The sequence below is a fragment of the Scyliorhinus canicula genome, chromosome 5, assembly GCF_902713615.1.
Source record: "Scyliorhinus canicula chromosome 5, sScyCan1.1, whole genome shotgun sequence".
NCBI classification, from domain to species: domain Eukaryota; kingdom Metazoa; phylum Chordata; class Chondrichthyes; order Carcharhiniformes; family Scyliorhinidae; genus Scyliorhinus; species Scyliorhinus canicula.
The window spans coordinates 154,764,672-154,787,666 of NC_052150.1; the positions used below are offsets into that span (position 1 = coordinate 154,764,672).

A 22,995-nucleotide genomic window follows, 5' to 3' on the forward strand; every position below is an offset into this window, starting at 1 on the left:
GTGTTCAACTCCTCTCAGCCACGTGTTCAACTCCTCTCAGCCACGTGTTCAACTCCTCTCAGCCACGTGTTCAACTCCTCTCAGCCACGTGTTCAACTCCTCTCGGCCACGTGTTCAGAGAGACTTGGGTGTGCTAGTGCATGAGTCACAGAAGGTTGGTTTACAAGTGCAACAGGTGATTAAGAAGGCAAATGGAATTTTGTCCTTCATTGCTAGAGGGATGGAGTTTAAGACTAGGGAGGTTATGTTGCAATTGTATAAGGTGTTAGTGCGGCCACACCTGGAGTATTGTGTTCAGTTTTGGTCTCCTTACTTGAGAAAGGATGTACTGGCACTGGAGGGTGTGCAGAGGAGATTCACTAGGTTAATCCCAGAGCTGAAGGGGTTGGATTATGAGGAGAGGTTGAGTAGACTGGGACTGTACTCGTTGGAATTTAGAAGGATGAGGGGGGATCTTATAGAAACATTTAAAATTATGAAGGGAATAGATAGGATAGATGCGGGCAGGTTGTTTCCACTGGCGGGTGACAGCAGAACTAGGGGGCATAGCCTCAAAATAAGGGGAAGTAGATTTAGGACTGAGTTTAGGAGGAACTTCTTCACCCAAAGGGTTGTGAATCTATGGAATTCCTTGCCCAGTGAAGCAGTTGAGGCTCCTTCATTACATGTTTTTAAGGTAAAGATAGATAGTTTTTTGAAGAATAAAGGGATTAAGGGTTATGGTGTTCGGGCCGGAAAGTGGAGCTGAGTCCACAAAAGATCAGCCATGATCTAATTGAATGGCGGAGCAGGCTCGAGGGGCCAGATGGCCTACTCCTGCTCCTAGTTCTTATGTTCTTATGTTCTTAATTCACTTGAGAGAAACATCCTCCACCCGTCCCCTGGTGTGGGGGGGGGGGGGGGGGGGGGGGGGGGGCACCATGTGCGGTGGGTCAGTCTCTATCGCTCTGGCGAGGCCCGGGTTTCATCGCCCCGTGTGTCGACCAGCTCGGTCATTTATTTTTCAAGGCATTTCCCCACTTCTGGTTCCCACACAGCTTCTGGAATGGCTGCTAATTGGCATTTTTCTCTCATCATGTTGTTGGTCGTGGTGTGGGGTGCTTTTTCCTTGGTATTAACAGGCTATTTCGGGCGAAATGAGTCTATTTTTAAAGTGCGTTGAGGAGAGCCATCTGATGTGCGACTTCTCAGCACATCCCCGTCACTGGAAGTCGATACGCATGATTCTATAGTCCATCTTCTATGATTCTACGATCCAGAAGCTGAGGGAGTGGAATCCCTTGCAGTTCATTAATGGCGCCACATGATGCCATGGAGACTGCAAGGCCAAGTGGGTGTATTCTATCACACCCTGCACCTGGGATATGGCAGCTAAATGGGCGAAGCCCATCGCCCTGGCGTCTTGGCGCTCCTAGTCCCGGTCAAGGTTCATATACATGTGGGCCCGAGCATGAAGGACATCTGTAACCTCCCTAATGCATTTGTGTGCAGCTGATTAGGGCTGCACGGTAGCACAGTGCTTAGCACAGTTGCTTCACAGCTCCAGAGTCCCAGGTTCGATTCCCACCTTGGGTCAATGTCTGTGTGGAGTCTGCACATACTCCCCGTGTGTGCGTGGGTTTCCTCTCACAGTTCAAAGATGTGCAGATTAGGTGGATTGACCATGCTAAATTGCCCTTAGTGTCCAAAAAAGGTTAGGTGGGCTCACTGGGTTATGGGGATACGATGGAGGTACGAACTTAATTAGGGTGCCCTTTCCAAGGGCCGGTGCAGACTTGATGGGCCTAATAGCCTCCTTCAGTACTGTAAACTCCATGATTCTGGGGCTGGTTTAGCATAGGGCTAAATAGCTAGCTTTTAAAGCAGGCCAGCAGCGCAGGTTCAATTCCCGTACCAGCCTCCCTGAACAGGCGCCAGAATGTGGCGACTAGGGGCGTTTCACAGTAACTTCATTTGAAGCCTACTTGTGACAATAAGCGATTTTCATTTCATTTCATTTTCATTCTATGATGTCACACAAATCACCAGTGCTACCCTGAAATAAGCCTCTCGAAGTTCAGAGCGGCCGTTACTTCAAAGGCCATGGGCAGTGGGTGTCCTATTCCATGTGGTGCCAGCTCTTGCAGGAAGTGGCAAAGGCGGTGCACTGTCCAACCTGGACAGTAATCTACAGCATTGTGTCTCGGACATCTGTAGCCGTTGGAATATCCTTGGCCGATACTCTCTCCAACGGGGCTCCACCATTTGTAATGCTGCTCCCGGAACAACAATGGGCTCAGCCTCCCTCTCCTCTGCAGAACACTGATCGGGCAGCTATTTCCAGACACCCACTACCCTCTGCGTAAAAATATTCTTCCCCATGTCCCCAATAATACCTTCTGCCATTTATCTTCAAGCTATGTTCCATAGTTCTAGAATTCTCTGGCTCAATCAGACATCTCTCAGCCTCCTTTGTTCCAACAAAAATAACCCCGACCTATCCAATTTCTCCTCGTATCTTTGCTTTTCTAGCCCTGGCAACATTCTTGTAAACCTCCTCTGCACTTTCCCCAGAGCAATTACATCCTTCCTTTAATGTGGTGACCAGAACTGCACACAATGCTCCAGTTGTGGCCTCACCAAGTTTAATTCCAACATTATATCCTTACTTCTATATTCTATACCTCTGCCAATGAAGCAGAGCATCCATATGCCTTCTTTACAACCTTGTCTGCTTGAACTTCTACCTTTAGGGATCTGTGAAGATCTCTCACTTCATCTATCCTTCTCAGTATATTCCCATTTATACTCGCTATATCTGTTGACCTTCCCAAATGCATGACCTCACACTTTTCTGCATTAAAATCCACCTGCAACTTTACCGCCCACTCCACCAACCCATCTATATCATTTTGGAGAGTATAGCTGTCCTCAACACTCTCCACCATTCGGCCATTCTTTGTGTTGACTGCAAATTTCCTAATTGTGCACCCCATGTTCATGTCCACATCATTAATATATAACACAATACCGAGCCCAGTGGAACACCACCAACATCAACTTTCCATTTGCAAAGGCATCGATCGACCATTACCCTTTGTTTCCTGTCACTGATCCAACTTTGTATCCAGTTTGCCACATTACCCTGTATCCCATGTGCTTTTACTATTTTGACTAATTTGTCATGTGTCAAACGCCTTGCTAAAACCCATGTACACAACATCCACTGCTCTACCTTCATCAACCCTTCCTGACAATTCCTCAAAGAATTCAATCAAATTTGTGAGGCGAGACCTTCCTTTACTAAACCATGATTTTTAAAATATATTTTTATTCTCCTTTTTTACATTTTCTCCCAAATTTTACACAAACCAACAATAAACAATAATCAGTAACGAATGCAATGTCAATCCCCATATCAACAACAATCTCATCCTCCCACCAACCCCCAAACAGCAGCCCGCATGTTAACATAAACAAATAACAAAGAGGAAACAGGAATCACCCATAGTCACCATTACCACATACAGCCCCCCCCAACCCTCCCAACACCTCCCCCCTAATGTTCGATGTAACCCAATTCTCGAAAGTGCATTATGAATAACGTCCATGAATTGTAGAACCCCTCTATCCTTCCCCTCAGTTCACATTTGACCTTCTCAAGAGTCAGGAATTCCAGCAGGTCCCCCCACCATGCCAGGGCACAGGCTGGAGAGGTTGATCTCCATCCCAACAGGATCCACCTTCGGGCGATCAATGATGCGAAGACTACAACATCTGCCTCCGCACCACATTCCAACCCCGGTTAGTCTGACACCCCGAATATGACATCCCAAGCGCCCGGGTCCAGTTTCACGTGCACCAATTTAGAGATTACCCTTAAAACCTCCTTCCAGTAATCCTCCAGGACCGAAACATATGAATGTGGTTTGCGGGCTCTCCCCCCCCCCCCCCCCCCACCCCCGGCAATGTTCACACACATCTTATACCCCCTCAGAGAGACGGTCCATCCTTGCCCTTGTGAGGTGGTTTACCAAACTATGTTGATCATTCCTGACTAGTCTCTCAAGATTTATTCTACTAATTTGCTCACTACTGACCTAAGACTAACTGGCCTTTAATTGTTTCGCATTTTCCTTTGATCCCATTTTAAACCATGTTTGCATTTCTCCAGTCCTCCAGTAACTCCCCTGTATCGAGTTCAAAATAATAATTCAAAATCATCCTCAGAGCATTTACTATCTTCACCCTGACCTCCCTTCAGCATTCTCAGAAACAATCCATCTGGCCCTGGTGACTTATCAACTTTCAAGGGTTCCAATCCTTCGAGTACTTCCTCTCTCTTTGTGATTATAACGCCCAATATCTCACAGCAATCATCCAGGACGGGGTCATGTTACAGTTGTATAGGACTTTGGTTAGGCCACATTTGGAATACTGCGTGCAGTTCTGGTCGCCACATTGCCAGAAGAATGTGGATACTTTAGAGAGGGTGCAGAGGAGGTTCACCAGGATGTTGCCTGGTATGGAGGGTGCTAGTTATGAAGATAGGTTGAGTAGATTAGGATTGTTTTTGTTGGAAAAGCGGAGGTTGAGGGGGGACCTGATTGTGGTCTACAAAATTATGAGAGGTATGGACAGGGTGGATAGCAACAAGCTTTTTCCAAGAGTGGGGGTGTCAATTACAAGGAGTCACGATTTCAAGGTGAGAGGGGGAAAGTTTAAGGGAGATGTGCGTGGAAAGTTTTTTACGCAGAGGGTGGTGGGTGCCTGGAACGCTTTGCCAGCGGAGGTGGTAGAGGCGGGCACGATAGCAACATTTAAGATGCATCTAGACAGATATATGAACGGGCAGGGAACAGAGGGAAGTAGATCCTTGGGAAATAAGCGACAGGTTTAGATAAAGGATCTGGATCGGCGCAGGCTGGGAGGGCCGAAGGGCCTGTTCCTGTGCTGTAATTTTCTTTGTTCTTTGTTCTATATCTGCATCATCGCTTGCCTTTGTAAACACGGAGACAGAATATTCATTTAAAACCATTCCCATAACCTCTGCAACCACACAGAAGTTCAATTCTGATAGGTCCTGGTTTACTATTCTTCTGTAGTATGTTTGGTTATACTACTGAATGTAATATACGCTACTCAATCCTGTTGCTGATGAGGTTGTCTGAATCTTGGTGAAAAAGACTCGAAGTCGTCCAGTCGTAATGAAAGGTTTACTGAGTAACTAAAACAATTATTTTGTGAGTTCTTTACTTTAATATTAATACTAGTAGTAAGGTTAACAAGATCTAAATAGAGTAGCTATGTTTAACTACACTAATCACTCTGAGCTAATCTATACTCCTGTTCTCTCGTCACAGTACACCCAAAAGAGAGGGAGAGAGGCACAATGCGGTTGCTTTTATATCCCTGTTGGTACTGCCCTCTAGTGATAATCTGATGCTACTGATTACACATTAACCCCTTATGTACGTGCACATACAGAGATCATGACAGGTCCCACTTTTTCCTTAACTAACCTTTTGATATTAATATATTGGTAAAACAGCTTTGGGATTTCTTCAACTTCATTTGCAAATCTTTTTTCATGCCCGCTCTTTGATTTCCTTATTTCCTTTTTGACTTTGCCCCTGCACTTCCTATACTCGTCTAGGCTATTGTGTGCCTATTGTATGTTTTCTTTTTAATTGATCTTCCCCTATATTCCTCTAAACAACCAGAGGGCTCTAGATTTTGCAGTACCACTCTTATTTTTAGAGGGGACATGTCTACTTTGTACATTTAGGATCTCACTTTTTAGTGCTTCCTACTGGTTTTCCACTGATTTGTCCTCTAGCAGTGCTATCCAGTCCACCTCAGGGAAGTCCCTTTACATTCCTGCAAAATTTGTCTACCCTCAGTTCAAAACTTTTACTCCTGCTTTATCTTTGTCCTTTTCCATGTAATACTAAATGCAATTGAATTGTGTTCGCTATCCTCGACATAGATGCCAACCAACACTTCACCCAATTGCCCTTCTTCATTCCCCAAAATTAGTTTAAAATTACATCTCCTATCATTAACAATAATTGGTTGAAAAGGTTACCTGGACACACTGCATGAATTTTGCTCCCTCAGTGCCTCTTATATTGTTTGAATCCCATTTGATACTGGGATGGTTAACGTCTCCTACTATTATTGCCCTCTTTTTCTTACAGGCAGAAATTTGCATATATATTTGCTCTGCTTTCTCCCTTTCATTAATTGGGGGTCTGTGCTCTCAGTAGTGTGACTGCCCCTTTTTTTATTTCTAAGCTCAACCCATAAAGTCTTGTTTGTCGACCTGCTTGGTATACCATCCCTTTTCGCAACTGGAATTGATTCTTTATCTCCCACTCTATCGTATCTGAAAACTTTATATCCAGGGATATTGAGCTGCCAATTTTTCTCCTCCTTTAGCCAGCTTTCCATTATAGCAATGGCATCCTGCTGCCATGTGTCGACCTGCACCCTGAACTCATCTATCTTGTTAGTAATACTCCTTGCATTGAAGTATAAACAGTTTAACCCCATCAATTTCCCTTGCTGCACACATTTTAAACTTTGCTTCTCCTGTAATTCCAAGTCTATTACTACATCTTCTGCATCACTAGCTAATGCTCGACCTCCATTTTTCTGATCTGAATCTGACCTATTTGCTCCTACTCCTGGAATCCCATTCTTCTCATGCACTGAAAAGAGAATAACACCAAAGTGAGCCGTGAGGATTCCTGAGAAAGCCCTGGCCCTCAGCCTCCACTCATCTGGGAACTCCAGCGATGCGCTTTCCCCTTATTAAGGCCTCTTCACTCCTCCATTCTTGCACTACGTGACAGGGCTATTAAGTGGACGCATCTACTCATGTTTGCATCCTCACAGGGCACCTCAAAAATGTTATGGCCTATAATGGGGTGAGTAATGATGATAAGCCTTCACCATGAAGCCTTGCATTGGGATTCACATCAGTGTATCCTGTGTGACAGGGACTCTTGTATGAGCATTGGAGTTCAATACTTGGGACTTCAATCAGTGGTAATGAACTTTAGCTATGTAGATTTGATTGGCACAATGGACCCCCGGCCTCGTATTGAACTTAACTGTGGCTCCAACGCCCTCTCCGGTGCACTCTGAGCAGTGAAGACCCTCAGAGGTGAGGCCACCAGGTTCACGTTTTTGTAGACCTGCTGTAAATGAAGCCAGTGTGTCTGGTAAATACTCCATGTGGGGGGAAAGTCTGGAGAGAGTCCTCACGAAAGACAAGTATTGAAATGAGGTTGACCAGTTTCCGCAGTGCGATTCGCACTACTCCACCGGAGGGGGTGGGGGTAAAATTGCAAATCACTTCAGAGAAAATCACATTTTTCGATTCTCTCTGGACTTTGAGATTGTGTCGATTTTCTCATGAATAAAGTGCGGATTCAAAATTTTCCCCAAACTCTATCCTCATAACAAAATGCTGTAAAATTATCATTCTGGGTCACTCTGCTTCAATGGTCACAACTACTAGTGTAATCTTGAAATAAAAATGGAAAATATAACTGCTACTTATTGCAATCAGATAACTAAGGGGAGACAGTGTTGTGGGTCAAGTACAAAGGATTTTGGAAGTTTTTGTAGTCTTTGTAGTTAAAGTTCCGCTGCAGCTCAGGGGAGGAACCAGTGATAAAAATTCTGTTCATTCAGGGAAGTGGCAAGGCTGTTTGGACTAACCACCAGGAACGCTGCACCTGGAAATGGGTGCTGCATCCTCCAAAATCGAGGCTCGAACAGCAGACTGGGCAGGAAGGGCAAAATGTCAGGTATCAGGAGGCCAGAGGAGAGGAACAAGGGCACAAAGCAAAAGGAGACACCACATTGAGCATGCGGTCTACAGGATCTACAGGCAGAGGCAAAAAGACTTGTAGATGACTGAGGTTCAATGGCAAAGGATACTTCAACTCTCGAGCCAGATGGTCACAAACATCTGTGTCCTCATCAGCTGTGGACCACCAGGGCATCTCACAGATGGTTGAACACCCATGCATGCCTAGATGACTGGTGCTCTCTTTGGCGATGCTGGATCAGAATGATGGTACTGCAGGGAGATGACGCTGAACAGAGAGTTATCCCTACTTACTCAAATTAGACCTGTTTTAACTAGAATTTAGAAGGTTAAGGGGTGATCAAAATATTAACAAGGAAAGAGAAGGTAGATAAAGATAAACTTTTCCACTGGTTTGAGATTCTAAAACTAGGGGGCATAGTCTAAAAATTTGGGCTAGACCATTCAGGAGAGATGTTAGGAAGAACTTCATTCAAAGGGTGGTAGAGGTATGGAACTCTCTCCCACAAACAGAAGCTAGATCAGTTGTTAATTTTAAATCTGAGATAGAACAAAGAACAAAGGACAATACAGCACAGGAACAGGCCCTTCGGCCTTACAAGCCTGCTCCGATCACGTGTCCTATCTAGACCAACCACCTGTACCCTTCTATACCCCGTCTGTTCATGTGCCAGATAAGTCTTCAAGGTCGCTAACGTATCTGCTTCAACCACCTCACAATGCAGTGCATTCCAGGCCACCACCACCCTCTGTGTAAGAAAACTTATCCCGCACACCTCCACTGAACCTTTCCCCCTCACCTTGAACTTGTGCCCCCTTGTAATTGTCATTTCCACCCTGGGTAAAAGCCTCCAACTGTTCATCCTATCTATACTCCTAATAATTTTATAAACTTCTATCAAGTCGCCCCCTCAACCTCCGTCACTCTAGGGAAAACAATCCCAGTTTATTCAATCTCTCCTCATAGCTAATACCCTCCGTACCAGGCAACATCCTGGTAAACCTTTTCTGTACTCTCTCCAAAGCCTCCACGTCCTTCTGGTAGTGTGGTGACCAGAATTGGACAGAGTATTCCAAATGTGGCCTAATCAATGTTCTATATAATTGTAACATAAAATAGATAGATTTGATATGATTTCATATGATTATGAATAGATAAGTTTTGATGAAGCAAAAAAAGGGATATGGGCCAAAAGAGTTAGGTCATAGATCAGCCACGATCTCACTGAATGGCGACGGGACAGGCTTGAGGGGCTGAATGGACTGCTCCCGTTCCTATGTTCCTATGCTGCATCATGATGTGGCATTCTCCTGCTACCCTCAGGAAAGAAGATCTCTTAATCTCCCTCATGGGTGCCAGGGTTACAGGTCCCAAGTGCCATTTGGGGTCGCTGTGGTGCAGTAGCAGGCTTTGGCACAAACTCTGCCTATCAGCAGCCTCAGGCTTCCATTGGTGTCTCAAACCCGTCTCCGTTCCTGCTCCACAAGCTTTAAATTGACAGAAAATTAAGGATTCACCCCGAGGAAAATCCAAAACACCGTCAGGAAACCATCAGAGGCAGGTTTCTGAAACAAGAGCAGACGTTACTCCTCTTTCCCTTCTCCATTGGAAAAATCCAGCCATCGATGTGCAACTGTTGTATTGTTAAGACATCAAATAATAATAGCACTAAAATCATTTACCTTGTCATAATGACGAAAAGCTTGAAGAAGCGATTTGAAATTATGGAAGTTAGTTTTCATCAAATGCTGGCGGAGAGTATTGAAGATCCCCTGATCCCTGTCATTCCCTCGGAGGAATTTGGTAGGATTCCTATAGTAAATAAGGTCCCCAACACCTGAAAAATAATACATTCATTGAGATGGGGCTTTTTAAAGATTTCTGAATATCCATTGGGTGAGCAGTGCGATGTGGTTTATCTCTACAAAACTATACCGTTCAGAATTTATTTATACATCAAGGTGCAAATTCTTTCATATGATTATGAATGTGTTTGCAGGTGGCATAGCCAAATACACAACTGCATATTTTAATGTAGTAGCTCAAGGTTTTCATCTCTAAAGTAGTAAAACATACTTTTAATCGCTACAGTCGATCCTCATTTATTTCAAGGTGAAAATCAAAGCAATATCTGGAACTGAAATTATTGTAACGATGGAGATCAGGCATTATTAATAGGCTAACTTTATATCAAAAGTCAACTAAACGGCATATCTGACCAAGAGGCCTAGTTAGGATGGCAGCATAGTTAGCAACAACAAAAGCATTACATTGGATGCAAAGAATAAAACCAGGTGGAAATACTATGAAGCTTCACCTCACCTTTGCATATTTAACACTGCTGCAAGCCTCACACCAACATCTTGCAGCTTGCACACTGTCAGCTATTCAAACACATTACACCACACTCACTACCACATTTCCCTGTATTGCAGGACAAGGTGATGCACAACCAGAGCCAGCAGCACTTAATTATCAAGGGATGGGCATGGATGCAGCACCTAACTCCGATGGAGGAGACAGTGATTTCCATCATTGCAGCAGCCACCATAGTAGCCATGGTTAGCGGCGAGGCTGAAACAATTAAAGACGATAGCACACTGTATCATAATCCTCCTTCTTATATCCGTAACTGTCATCCCACAATCTCTTCCTATTTATGAGCTCAGGTGGTGTAAGCTTGCACTTCTTGCTTCTTCCCACACAACCCAATCCTTCTGCTTTTCTCTTTTTGAATACCGAAGAGCTCAAATATGGCCAGCAGTGTTGGAGGAGCAAGAACTGAAAGGTGAAGAAGGGTGATGAAGAACGACAATTGGCACAGTTATGACACTGTACATGCTTTAGAAGATAGTTTAGAGACTGCGACTGCACATGATGAGCCACTTGGCATAAGTGACCTTTAACCAAGGTAGGGAAACAAGGGTTGCTCAAATCCCAGCTCACCAAAAAGCAAGGACACACATAATTCCTCCTGCAGGAAACTCAGCTGAGGCAGCCTATTGAAAAATTCCGAAGTGTCTGTGCAATGAACTGCTTGGTGCATTGGCAAGCCTGCCAGAAAGCCTACAGTCATTGTCAAGGAGCATGGAGAAGCCAAGCACAAAATTGCACAGGGCTTAGTGCAGAGCTTGGAACCCTCAAAAATAGGTAAGTGCAGTGACATCACAGGCTTGAGTGACTGAAATGCACTTAATGCTTGGAATGCACTTAGTGCTTGGAATGCACTTACACCTGTTTAATGTGGTCAATGTTTACAATATTTAAGTGGTTTCACCACTTAGGCCACTGAAGCGTGAAAGGATATGAATGGGTCAAAGCTGCAGATGGTTTTTACAAGCTGCCAATCAGAGACCACTACTGGAAAGCTATGAATGGCTTGTCGATAATGGATCTGTAGGAACCAGAAGCAGGCCCAGCTGCTCTCCCTGGAGGAATGAACACATGAAGTATTACAGGTATAATGCTTCCCATAACCCCTGTTGGACTGCTCTCTAACTTCCCTTTTGTTTTTTTTTGGGGGGGGAGGAGTGTGTGTGTGTGGGGGGGGGGGGGGGGCGGTCTGTGTGTGGGGGGATCTTTGGAGGGGTTCCTTTAAGCAGAGGTGCATGAGGGAGGTCCCCCTATTATAGGGGTCTCTGAGGGGTCCCGTATTACAGTGGTCCATGGGGAGGAGGGAGGCCTCCCTATTACAGAGGCCCCTGTGGGTGGTCCCCCTATTACAGGGGTTTCCCTATTACAGGGGTCTTTGGGGGGTTCCCCTTTTACAAGGATGCCTGTGGGAGGTTAGAGGGGTCCCTGTGTAGGATCACCCTATTACAGGGATCTATGGGGGATCCGCTATTACAAGGGTCCCAGGAGCCTTGGGGTGGGGGAGGGAGGTTCAGGTTACCCCCATACTTGGTGTGGGGAGGGCACCCAGGAAATGTGGGGCTGGGGGATCGAGGCTGACTCGTGTGGGGTAGAGGGGGGTTCAGGTCAATTTGCGGTGCAAGGCGGGGAGGGGTGTATGGCCGGCTGCGGAACCCCTTCTCAAGATGGCAGCACAATATTGAGATTCACTGGGAATCCCTCGCATTTCACGTCATGCATAAATTTGGGTGGAGTGGAACAGTGAATTGCATCCTGCTTTACAACCACAAGGAGATCGCAAAACTGGTGTAATTCAGCTCCGGCAGGAGAACATGGGTGTGTTTCTCCATCCCGCTGCACCAGAATTTGTGGCACGCCGTCGGGATTCTCAGATGCGCCAGCTGGTCAGTAAGGTTTCCCATTGCAGTCCCATGCCATTGGCAAAGCTCCGGGCTGCCAGCAAAACAGATAATTCCGACAGCGGAGAATTCAGCCCCATACCTCCCAAACGGAGAATCCAGCCCGATGTGATTTGTATACTTTGGTTTAGATAAAAATATTTTTTAATAAAACGATTGCTGAGGCATCGCCCTAGTAGATGGCATGGCTCTGTAGAGCATGAACCTTTGTCATCTCTCAGGCTCACAGCTTTTGTCATCTCACTCCTGCCATTCTGTCAATGTTCTAACTGTTGCCGGTCAGTTGGCACAGTGGTTAGCACTGCTCCCTCACAGTGCCAGGGATCCGAGTTTGATTCCGGCCTTGGGTGAATGTGTGGAGTTTGCACGTTCTCCCCGTGTCTGTGTGGGTTTCCTCCAAGTGCTCTGGTTTCCGCCCACTGAACAAAAATGTGCAGGTTAGGTGGATTGTGATGTGTTATCTGTGTTGGTCTAACATCGACTGCAACTGGATGCAGTAAAACGAGAAACAGGCTTCCGACACAGGAGATGGTCCAACACTGTTTTATTGAACCTGTTGATTGCTGTACATAATCTGCTGTGGGTTGACACTCTATTAACCTAACTGATAACCTCCTACTGGCTTGACCAGACTAGCTCTCTATGACATGGTCATGATGTTCATTGGCCTGTGCACTGCGACTATCTCCCTGGCCGTATCCTGTGAGAGGGGGAGAGCCGTAAAGCCCTGTCGGCTTTATAGTGGTGGTGTCCTGTCTGGTGATTGGTTGTTCTGTGTTGTGTGTGTTCATTGGTTATCCTGTGTGTCAATCACTGCCTGTCTGCATCTCATGATTTACATGAGTGGATATTATGACATCTCACCCTTTTAAAATAAATTTTGGAACGTGGCTGTATATGCATGCATAACTATGTACAAGTGAGGAATGAATGAACATATGTACAAGGGAAGGTGTCTATCATGCAGATACAGAGAAAACTGAACAAAATTTACAAGATTCAGTCTTTGTGGTGGGCGCGGAATTCTCGTCGATCACCGCAGAGGTGGAGGGGGGGATGCCGGCACCTGGACAGGCGGGATGGCTGCCATCTCGGTGGCCTTGTGGATAGGTGGAATCGCTGCCAGATCGGTGGCCTCGTGGTGCAAGACGTCCGGAGGAGGCATGATGATATGCGGAGAAGTGCAGTCGGGTGATGGGCAGGGAACTTTATGCAGCGCCCTCCTGTTGCGCCGTAAAATGGAGCCATCAGCCATTTGGACAACGGAAGACCTGGGAGCCGCCTGTCTGACGACAACAGCTGGGGCTGACCAACCTCCCTCAGGCAGCTGAACACGAACAACATCGTCTGGAGCCAGCAGAGGTAGATCCGTGGCATGAGCATCATACGTGATCTTTTGATGGTCCCTGGATCACTGCACCTTCTGCAGCACCGTGAGGTGGTCAAGGTCTGGAACATGGATGGCTGGAACAGTCGTCCACAGGTTGCGGTTCATGAACAACTGCGCAGGAGGCAAACCAGTCGACACCTTGGACCACGGAGAGGTCACGATCTCGTGCTCTTGCAGCGTTTCTTTGGGCTGAGCTGGTTGAAACTTTTGGCATGTTGTGCAGTTGAGGACTGTGTTGGCAATGTCCTGGCTGATGCCAGGCCAGTAAACTGCCTGCCGAGCTCTGCGTCGACATTTCTCGACCCCCAGGTGACCCTCATGGATCTGGCTGAGCACCATATTTTGCATGCTTTGGGGAATGACGATTCTATCTAGTTTAAGAAGGATCCCCTCAACAACCGTCAGCTCATCCTTAACGTTGAAGAACTGGGGGCACTGCCCCTTTTGCCAGCCATGGGCAAGGTGCATGGGGATCTTTGGCAGCTTCTTCGCGTATTTGTATAACTCGTTCATCAGTGGTTGGGAGGTTGCTGGCACACAGCTGCACCTCTGTTTCAATGTGGCGAATGAGGTCGCCCTGTTCACATGGCATGGTGACGGATCGGGATAGGGCATCCGTGACGATCAGCTCCTTACCCGGTGTGTAGACAAGTTCAAAGTCATATCGGCGGAGACAAAGAAGAATTCGCTGCAGCCGAGGTGTCACATCATTTAAATCCTTTTGGATTATGTGGACTAAATGTCTGTAGTCCGTTTCCACCGTGAACTTTGGCAGGCCGTATACGTAGTCATGAAACTTGACTATTCCTGTCAGGAGACCCAAGCACTCCATTTCGATCTGGGCATACCGTTGTTCGGTAGGAGTCATGGCCCTGGAGGCGTATGGCATTGGAGCCCAGGACGAGGAGTCATCTCGCTGGAGGAGCACCGCGCCAATGCTGTCCTGGTTAGTGTCTGTGGATATCTTGGTATCCTTGGTTGGGTCAAAGAATGCCAGTAATGGGGCTGTGGTGAGCTTCAGCCATTCCGCTTGATGTGCGGGAAGACACTGGAATACTGTCGACTTTTTTACGGGATGCCGGAGGGCTGTGGTGTGGGAGGCCATGTTGGGAATGAATTTCCCGAGAAAATTCACCATCCCGAGGAAACGGAGGACCGCCTTTTTGTCCTCTGGGGTCTTCATGGCATTGATTGCCAGCACCTTGTCAGTGTCGGGTTGTACACCCTGCTGTGAAATGTGGTCACCCAGAAACTTGATAGCAGACCTACCAAATGAGCATTTGGCCCTATTGAGCTGGAGGCCATTTTCATGAATCCGCTGGAAAACGTGTTTGAGGCGAGCGATGTGATCCTCGGGTATCGTGGACCAGATGATCACGTCGTCCACATAGACTCGCACCCCCTCATTGCCCTGCATCATTTGCTCCATAATGCGATGAAATACTTTGGAAGCTGAGATGATACCAAAAGGCATGCGGTTGTAGCAATACCTGCCGAACGGAGTGTTAAATGGCACAGCTTCCGTCTGGGCTCGTCCAGCTGTATCTGCCAGAATCCACGGGAGGCGTCCAGCTTGGTAAAGAATTTGGCATGAGCCATCTCACAGGTTAACTCTTCACGCTTTGTGATCGGGTCACGCATGATGTTGCGATTCAGGTCTTTGGGATCAATGCAAATGCGGAGTTCACCAGAGGGCTTCATGACGCAGACCATGGAGTTGACCCAGTCTGTTGGTTCCATGACCTTTGAGATGATACCCTGGTCTTGGAGCTCTCGTGGCTGCGATTACAGACGATCCTTGAGAGGGGCCGGCACCCGGCGCGGTGCATGGATGACTGGGGTGGCATTCGGTTTAAGCAATATCTTGTAACGATATGGGAGCATGCCCATTCCATCAAACATGTTGTGGTATTGCGTGAGAATGTCGTCTGTCTCAGCCTGGAGATTTACATTGGGCGAGGCAGTCGCCGGTGTCGAGGACATGGCATGGACACTCTAGACCAGCATTAGGAGTTTGCATGCGCGAGCAGTGAGCATGGATGCTTTGTCAGGCCGGATGATCTCGAATTGTAACGTCACTTTGACTGTCTTGTGAGATACCCCTAGCTGACATGATCCACTGACAGCTATGGCATTGCCATTGTAGTCAAGGAGCTGGCAGGCTGGTGGAAGAATGCTAGGTTGGTCTCGGATGCTGTCAAGGTCCGACTGTGATATGAGGTTTGCAGATGCGCCAGTGTCCAAATTAAATCGGATGCGAGACTGGTTAACCGTGACGACAGCACACCACTCGTGGTCAGGATCCACAGTAAGGATCGAAAGGTGGTTTGCAGACACGGTGGAGGCCAGCTCGTGCGTGGTCATTATGCCCACCCAGTATGGAGAATCGAGGCAGTCAGCATCGGGGTCCGTTGGGCTGTCGGGATCCGAATCCTGCATGCCTTGTTGTACGCAGCGGACACGTTTGCGCTGCAGCTGGGATTGCTGGCTGTTTGTCAGTAGAGCGGACCTGCATAAGGCCACATAATGCCCAGGCTTTCCACACTGTAGATATTGCCTTCCTTTGGCTGGACATCGCTGCTTAAATGGGCAATGCCACAGTTTGGACACGTCATGACGCTGACGTCAGCGCGTTCCGTGCGCCATCGCGCATGCGCAGTGCGGTTGGCTGACTTTCGCACATGCGCATCGGGGTCTTCGGCCACGTCGTCCACCCGGTCGTGGCACGCCATGCGTAGGAACCTGGGAAAAGCGCGTGAAACGGCCACTCTCCTTGATGTTCAGGCCTTGCATTTTTGCGATGGCCTGCACCCTTTCTGCCTCGTGGGAGACAGTTTTGCATTATCTGCCGCCCTGATGCTGGAGTAACGATTCCTGGCATGCTCATGGACAACGCACATTTCAATGGCGACGGAGAGGGTCAACTGTTTGATTTTGAGGAGTTGCTCCCGCAGGAGGTCAGACTGGACCCCAAAAACAATCTGATCCCAGATGATGGAATCAGCCGTCGAGTCATAATTACATGACTGCGCTAGGATGCGGAGATGGGTCAAGAAGGACTGAAAAGGTTTATCCTTACCCTGCAGCCTCTGTTGGAAGATGTACCGTTCAAAGCTCTCATTCACCTCAATGTCGCATTGGTTGACGAATTTCAGCAGGACCGTCTTGAAATTCGTCTTGTCTTCGCCATCGGCAAACGTGAGCGAGTTATAGATGTGGATGGCATGGTCCCCCGCAGTCGACAGGAACAGCTCGATCTTTCGGGCATCCGATGCTGCCTCAAGGTTGGAGGCCTTGATATACAGGAGGAACTTCTGTTTGAAGACTTTCCAGTTGGCACCGAGGTTGCCGGAGATCCGGAGTTGCGGAGGAGGTTGGATCTTTTCCATGCCGCTGGATGGCTGCGTGCTGGTCATTGCAGATTCACTTGAGGTAGGTTCGTTAGAGTTAATAGCTCTCTGGTACCATGATGTGTTATCTGTGTTGGTCTAACATCGACTGCAACTGGATGCAATAAAACGAGAAACAGGCTTCCGACACAGGAGATGGTCCAACACTGTTTTATTGAACCTGTTGATTGCTGTACATAATCTGCTGTGGGTTGACACTCTATTAACCTAACTGATAATCTCCTACTGGCTTGACCAGACTAGCTCTCTATCACATGGTGATGATGTTCATTGGCCTGTGGACTGTGAGAGAGGGAGAGCCTTAATGCCCTGTGGGCTTTATAGTGGTGGTGTCCTGTCTGATGATTGGTTGTTCTGTGTCGTGTGTGTTCATTGGTTATCCTGTGTGTCAATCACTGCCTGTCTGCATCTCATGATATACATGAGTGGATATTATGACAGATTGGTCATGATAAATTGCCCCTTAGTGTCCAAAGATGTGGGGTTACAGGGATAGGGCAAATATTACCTTCTCTAGGCTGGAAACAAACTGCCACATGAAAGTTCACTTCTAAGATTAGGTCCACAGCCAATGGCAATACCTTTCACAGCCTACTCTGAGACTGCAGCTTTGGCAGCAGAAGGTGGTAAACCTCTGTGAGGACTCCTCCGTGAAGTGAAGATCTCTGACACAGTGGGCAGGATTCTCCCTTTTGAGGACTTAGTCCCCACACCCGCCGGAAAACGGGAGAGAATCACTCTGGACTTTTTCCTCGAAAGTCCGGGATGATTCCCCGTTTTCCAGGGGGCTAGCAGGGCCCCGCCGTGCATCCCGCAGCTCTGGGGCCCTGCTGTCCAGACCGTGCGACTGCACATGCGTGCAGCGACCATAAGGCAGACATGACGGAGCCACAAAGCGGGCCCGCGCGGAGCAAGGTAGGTCCCTCCCAGATTGAGATGGCCCGCCAATTGATGGCCCCCGCTCGCGGGCCTAGCCACCGCTGAGGCCCGCCTGAATCAGATTCCCCCCGCCTCCCACCAGGACCGCCACCGTGGCCATGGGTCTGAGCTCCCGCTGGGTGGTACCAGATGTGAACTACGTCGGAACTCGGCCATTGACCGCAGAGAATCACCGTGGCGACCTGTTTCAGATTTCCGGCGTGAACGGCTATTCTACTCCCCCACGCCCGGTGCGATTCCGGTGCAGATAGTCAGAGAATCCTGCCCACTGTTCTTCACAAATGCTCAGGTGGGAGAGTTTCTCCCTGAATACTTTGGACGGATATGGTCTCCTTGAGAACCCTTCTCCACTTCCTCCTTCTCCCTTTTCCAGCACATCTTCCTTCTCTTTCACCTATATTGATTCTCCCTGTAATGCTGTAGTCCAAGACAGATGCAATCTACTGCAGCCAGGTATGGAAGTAAGGGGTTTGTGAAGAATTGTTGTAGACAGCCGCACGACTCCCTGTAGACTTGAACAACTTCAAACAATTCCAGATACCACCAAATACTTCTACAATCACAACAACAGCAAAAGTAAGTAAAAAATTAATCAGCAATACCTGAAAGTAGTCACAAATCATTTAAAGAGGTTGGGTGAGAGGTGGTGTGGTGTGGTGGTTTGTTCCTGCTGTTGAATGCACATTCAACTTGATGAGATTACTGGGACTTTGCCCTTCAATTTAGTAGGTTCTGGCACAACTCGAAATATATGTGTGCAGTGCGGGTGCCATTTTGGAGGCAAAACAGCCACACTTTGTGGCCCCCAGTTCCAAAGGAGGGATGTTGAATTACAAGTGCTAAACAACATCAATGGGGAAATAAATACAACACTAGTACAATGGAAGTGCTATTAAAACATTTGAAATTACACTATCAGCTTTCAGCCACAATAAGTCTAGATAATTGTCAGATGTTAAACTAAAGTTAATTCCACGAGAAATTTCAGTTTATATTTAAATCATTACCATATTCATCAGGATGCAATAAAACACCAAATGTGTGATCAGGGGGGATCTTCCGGGTATCTGCATTTCTGAAAGAACCCAAAAAAACTGCAGTAAAAATCCAAGCAAGTTATTAAGGACAAAATTAATTTTGAAAAAAAATGTAATCATAAAGTAAAATTTGGCTCCATGGCCTAAACATTAGGCTTCCCAAGTCCCCAAATCGGAAGTAGGAAATGTGAGTACACTTGCAACCAGAAGCACATCAAACAAGACACATCATTTACCCATGCTTTAGAGGCATGGCAGTTTTCGTATATGATTATGCCAGTGCCTTCACTCAGGACAACTAACTTTGCAGAACATTTAAAAAGCATTTAGAGGAGCACTTGAAACGCCACAGCTCACACCCACCAGCACAACCCCTTCATGTCAAGGTGCAGTGCCCACACATGCCACCTGCTATAAATCCCCATGGCCCATCGAGCGGTGGCTCACAATGCCCTCTCTTTGTCCCCGCAGAAGATAGCCCATAATAAGCAGGAAAGTGCCAAGCAGAGGGTGTGGGATGCCAGAGATCCAAGTCCTCATCTCCTCTGAGGAACAGGCCCTGGAGATCATGATGTTGACAGAAGCGAGAGCAGTCACTCCCTCTTCACCCAGATAACCCGTCTCAAGTGAGTTGTTCATGTCAGAAAAAATTATCCTTCTCTCTCACTGACCACATGTTCACTGTCTCGCAGGATTTCCATCTGATGAAGCCAGGCCATCTGGAGTCTTTCTCCCACCCCCTCTCCCCGCCACCCAAGAGACCACCTCGGAGGAGATCTCCGAAAAGACCAAAGACAAGGCAGCACAGCTATCACCCGCATCTCCCCCCAGCACAGAAACACATACCCCTGTGGGTGATATTAGTGGAAAGGCTTCTGGGGCATAATCTGGTGAGCACCACACCGTTACTGATCCAGGTGGAAGCAGGTACACCCAAGGGAAACAGCAGTCGCAGGTCTGCCGGATCCCAGGACTCAGCTGGGTCCCAATCAGATGCAGACGTTCTCAAAGAGTTGATGCAGATGATAGAACACAGCCTTGACATTCAGGAGGCGATGTCAGAGACATTCCAGTGACTACATTGTCGATTAGAGATCTCCCAAAGATTTCAGGCACAGGAAATGGTACCAGCAATGCACTGAGGCCAACACTACTAGGGATGCAACTGCAGTAGAAAGCATGGATCACAATGTCCGCAGCTTGGTGTCCAAAGCATGGCTCAGTCTGTGACGACCATAGCTAAGGGCCTCAACATCATGTCCCAGTCACTAAGGGACATGTTCCATATGCAGGTGGTTATTGCCGAGGCACTTCTGAGAATGGCCCAGTCACTGAGGAGCATCGCTGAAGGTGTCAACATCATGGTGCATTCAATGGGGAGCCACCAGGACTGGCATAGCCAGACGACTCAGAGGCCTCTGCAGCTCACTCCAACTGCCCCTCCATCCCAACCATAGCCAAAACCCCCGTGAAGTGTTGACCTGAGTGGCACGCATGTTTGGCACCACCCCTGCTTCTGCACACTGTTGGACTCCTCCAACTGCACCTGCAGGTGCTGGATGCTCACCAACAACCCCTCATGTAGTCCCTGGCTCTGTGACTGCATCTCCACAATTGATGGGACGTCTGGACGGCAGCTAGACCCTGGGGTCAGCCCGCCCTCGACCTTTTGCCCATTTGACTGTTCCTACCTGATGTACCAGAGCAACTGTACGGGTGCGCACAGAGAGTGCCCCAGGAGCCTCTTCACGAAAGTGCCCATCCGAGGTGAGTGTCTCTGTGGACTGGTGGAGGGTGTTGGAAATAGCTCTGACAGGAAATTTGTGTCATCTCCTGACTCGACCTTCAGAGTATCTTGGGTCTCTTGATAAGTGCTTCGAGAGGTTGGTCATGAAGCGCGTCACCCCCATACTCCCAGAACGCCTTGATCCACTGCAATTCGCATACCGCCGCAACCGGACCACAGCAGACGGCATCTCCCTGGCCCTACATTCATCCCAAGAGAATCTCGCCAACAAGTGCTCCTACATCAGACTCCTATTTATTCACTACAGCTCCGCCTTCAACCCCATAATCCCAGCCAAGGTCATATCAAAGCTCCAAAACTTAGGGCGCGATTCTCCCAACGGGAGACTGAGTGCCAACGCCGGAGTGAAACCCGGAGTGTTGCCCTCCGGGGTCGGAGGCCGCTCCTCGCCCCCTATTCTCCCCCCACGGGGGGGCTAGGAGCGGCGGCGCGTGAATTCCGAGTGCCCTGCCTTGACGCTTGCGTCAAAGCGGCGCGCTGGGAATGACGCGACCGGCGGCGCCAAAGTGACGTCAACCGCGCATGCACAGGTTGGCCGGCACCAACCCACGCATGCGCGGTTGCCGTCTTCCCCTCCGCTGCCCCACAAGACATGGCGGCTTGATCTTGCGGGGCAGCGGAGGGAAAAGCGTGCGTCGTTTAGAGACGCCAGCCCTACGATCGGTGGGCACCGATCGCGGGCCAGACATCTGCTGAGCACGCCCATGGTGCTCGATCCTCCCTCCGCCCCCCCCCCACAGGCCCCACACTCATCGGTCGTGCGCTGTTCACGCCGGCAGTGACCAGGTGTGGTTGACGCTGGCCTGAACCGGTCGGGTACAGCAGGCCGCTAGGCCCATCCGGGCCGGAGAATCGCCGGTCGCCATAAGAAACGGCGAGCGGCGATTCTCAGAGCGGCTTGTCGAAAAAACGCGACACGCCATTTTTGGGGGGGTGGGTGAATCGCGGGAGCTGCCAGCGCGGTGTGGCGTGATTCGCCCGGCCCTCCCGCGATTCTCCCACCCGGCATGGGGTGTGGAGAATCGCGCCTCACGGACTTGGCTCCTCACTCTGCAACTGAATCCTCAACTTTCTAACCCACTGACCACAATCAGTAAGAATAAACAACACCTCCTCCACAATAGTACTCAATACCAGAGCATGCAAGGCTGCGTATTTATCCCCCGACTGTACTCCCTGTGCGCATACGACTGCATGAGAAAATTTGGTTCCAGCTCCATCTACAAGTTTGCTGATGATACGATCATAATGGGCCGGATTTCGAATAACGACGAGTCAGAATTCAGGAGGGAGATTTAGAACGTAGTGGAGTGGTGCAGCGACAACAATCTCTCCCTCAATGCCAGGAAAACTAAAGAGCTGATCATTGACTTCAGAAAGCATAGTTCTGTACACACCCCTGTCAGCATCAACAGGGAGATGGTTAGCAGTTTCAAATTCCTAGGGGTACACATCTCCAAAACATCTGACCTAGTCCACCCACTTCGACGCTACCACCAAGAAAGCACAACAGCGCCTATACTTCCTCATGAAGCTAAGGAAATTCAGCATGTCCACATTAACTCTTACCAACTTTGACAGATGCACCATAGAAAGCATCCTATCTGGCTGCATCACAACCTGGTATGGCAACTGCTTGGCCCAAGACCGCAAGAAATTTCAGAGAGTCGTGAACACAGCCCAGTCCATCACACAAACCTGCCTCCCATCCATTGATTCCATCTACACCTCCTGCTGCCTGGGCAAAGTGGGCAGCATAATCAAAGACCCCTCCCACCTGGCTTACTCACTCTTCCAACTTCTTCCATCGGGCAAGAGATACAAAAGTCTGAGAACACGGACAAACAAACTCAAAAACAGCTTCTTCCCCGCTGTTACCAGACTCCTAAACATCCTCTTATGGACTGACCTCATTAACACTACACCCCTGTATGCTTCACCCAATGCCAGTGTTATGTAGTTACATTGTTTACCTTGTGTTGCCCTATTATGTATTTTCTTTTATTTCCTTTTCTTTTCAAAGAACAAAGAAAAGTACAGCACAGGAACAGGCCCTTCGGCCCTCCAAGCCTGTGCCGACCATGCTGCCTGTCTAAACTAAAATCTTTTACAATTCCTGGGTTCGTATCCCTCTATTCCCACCTATTCATGTATTTGTCAAGATGCCCCTTAAATGTCCCCTTAAACTCCAGCAGCGTGTTCCAGGCACCCACTACCCTCTGTGTAAAAAACGTGCCTCGTACATCTTTTCTGAACCTTGCCCCTCTCACCTTAAACATATGCCCACTAGTAATTGACCCCTCTACCCTGGGAAAAAG

At 48.2% G+C, this 22,995-nt stretch overlaps 1 protein-coding gene across 2 annotated transcripts in view; it reads right to left on the reverse strand.

Moving 5' to 3' along the window:
* Nucleotides 1-22,995, reverse strand: part of efhb (EF-hand domain family, member B) — a 111,231-nt gene that overhangs the window by 21,093 nt on the left and 67,143 nt on the right. For both annotated transcript variants that reach the window (XM_038797844.1, XM_038797845.1), the window contains exons 8-9: nucleotides 18,841-18,908; nucleotides 9,506-9,660 (exon numbers count right to left, since the gene is read on the reverse strand). In XM_038797844.1, coding sequence (XP_038653772.1) covers nucleotides 9,506-9,660; nucleotides 18,841-18,908 — 223 coding nt within the window. The remainder of the gene's footprint in view (nucleotides 1-9,505; nucleotides 9,661-18,840; nucleotides 18,909-22,995) is intronic.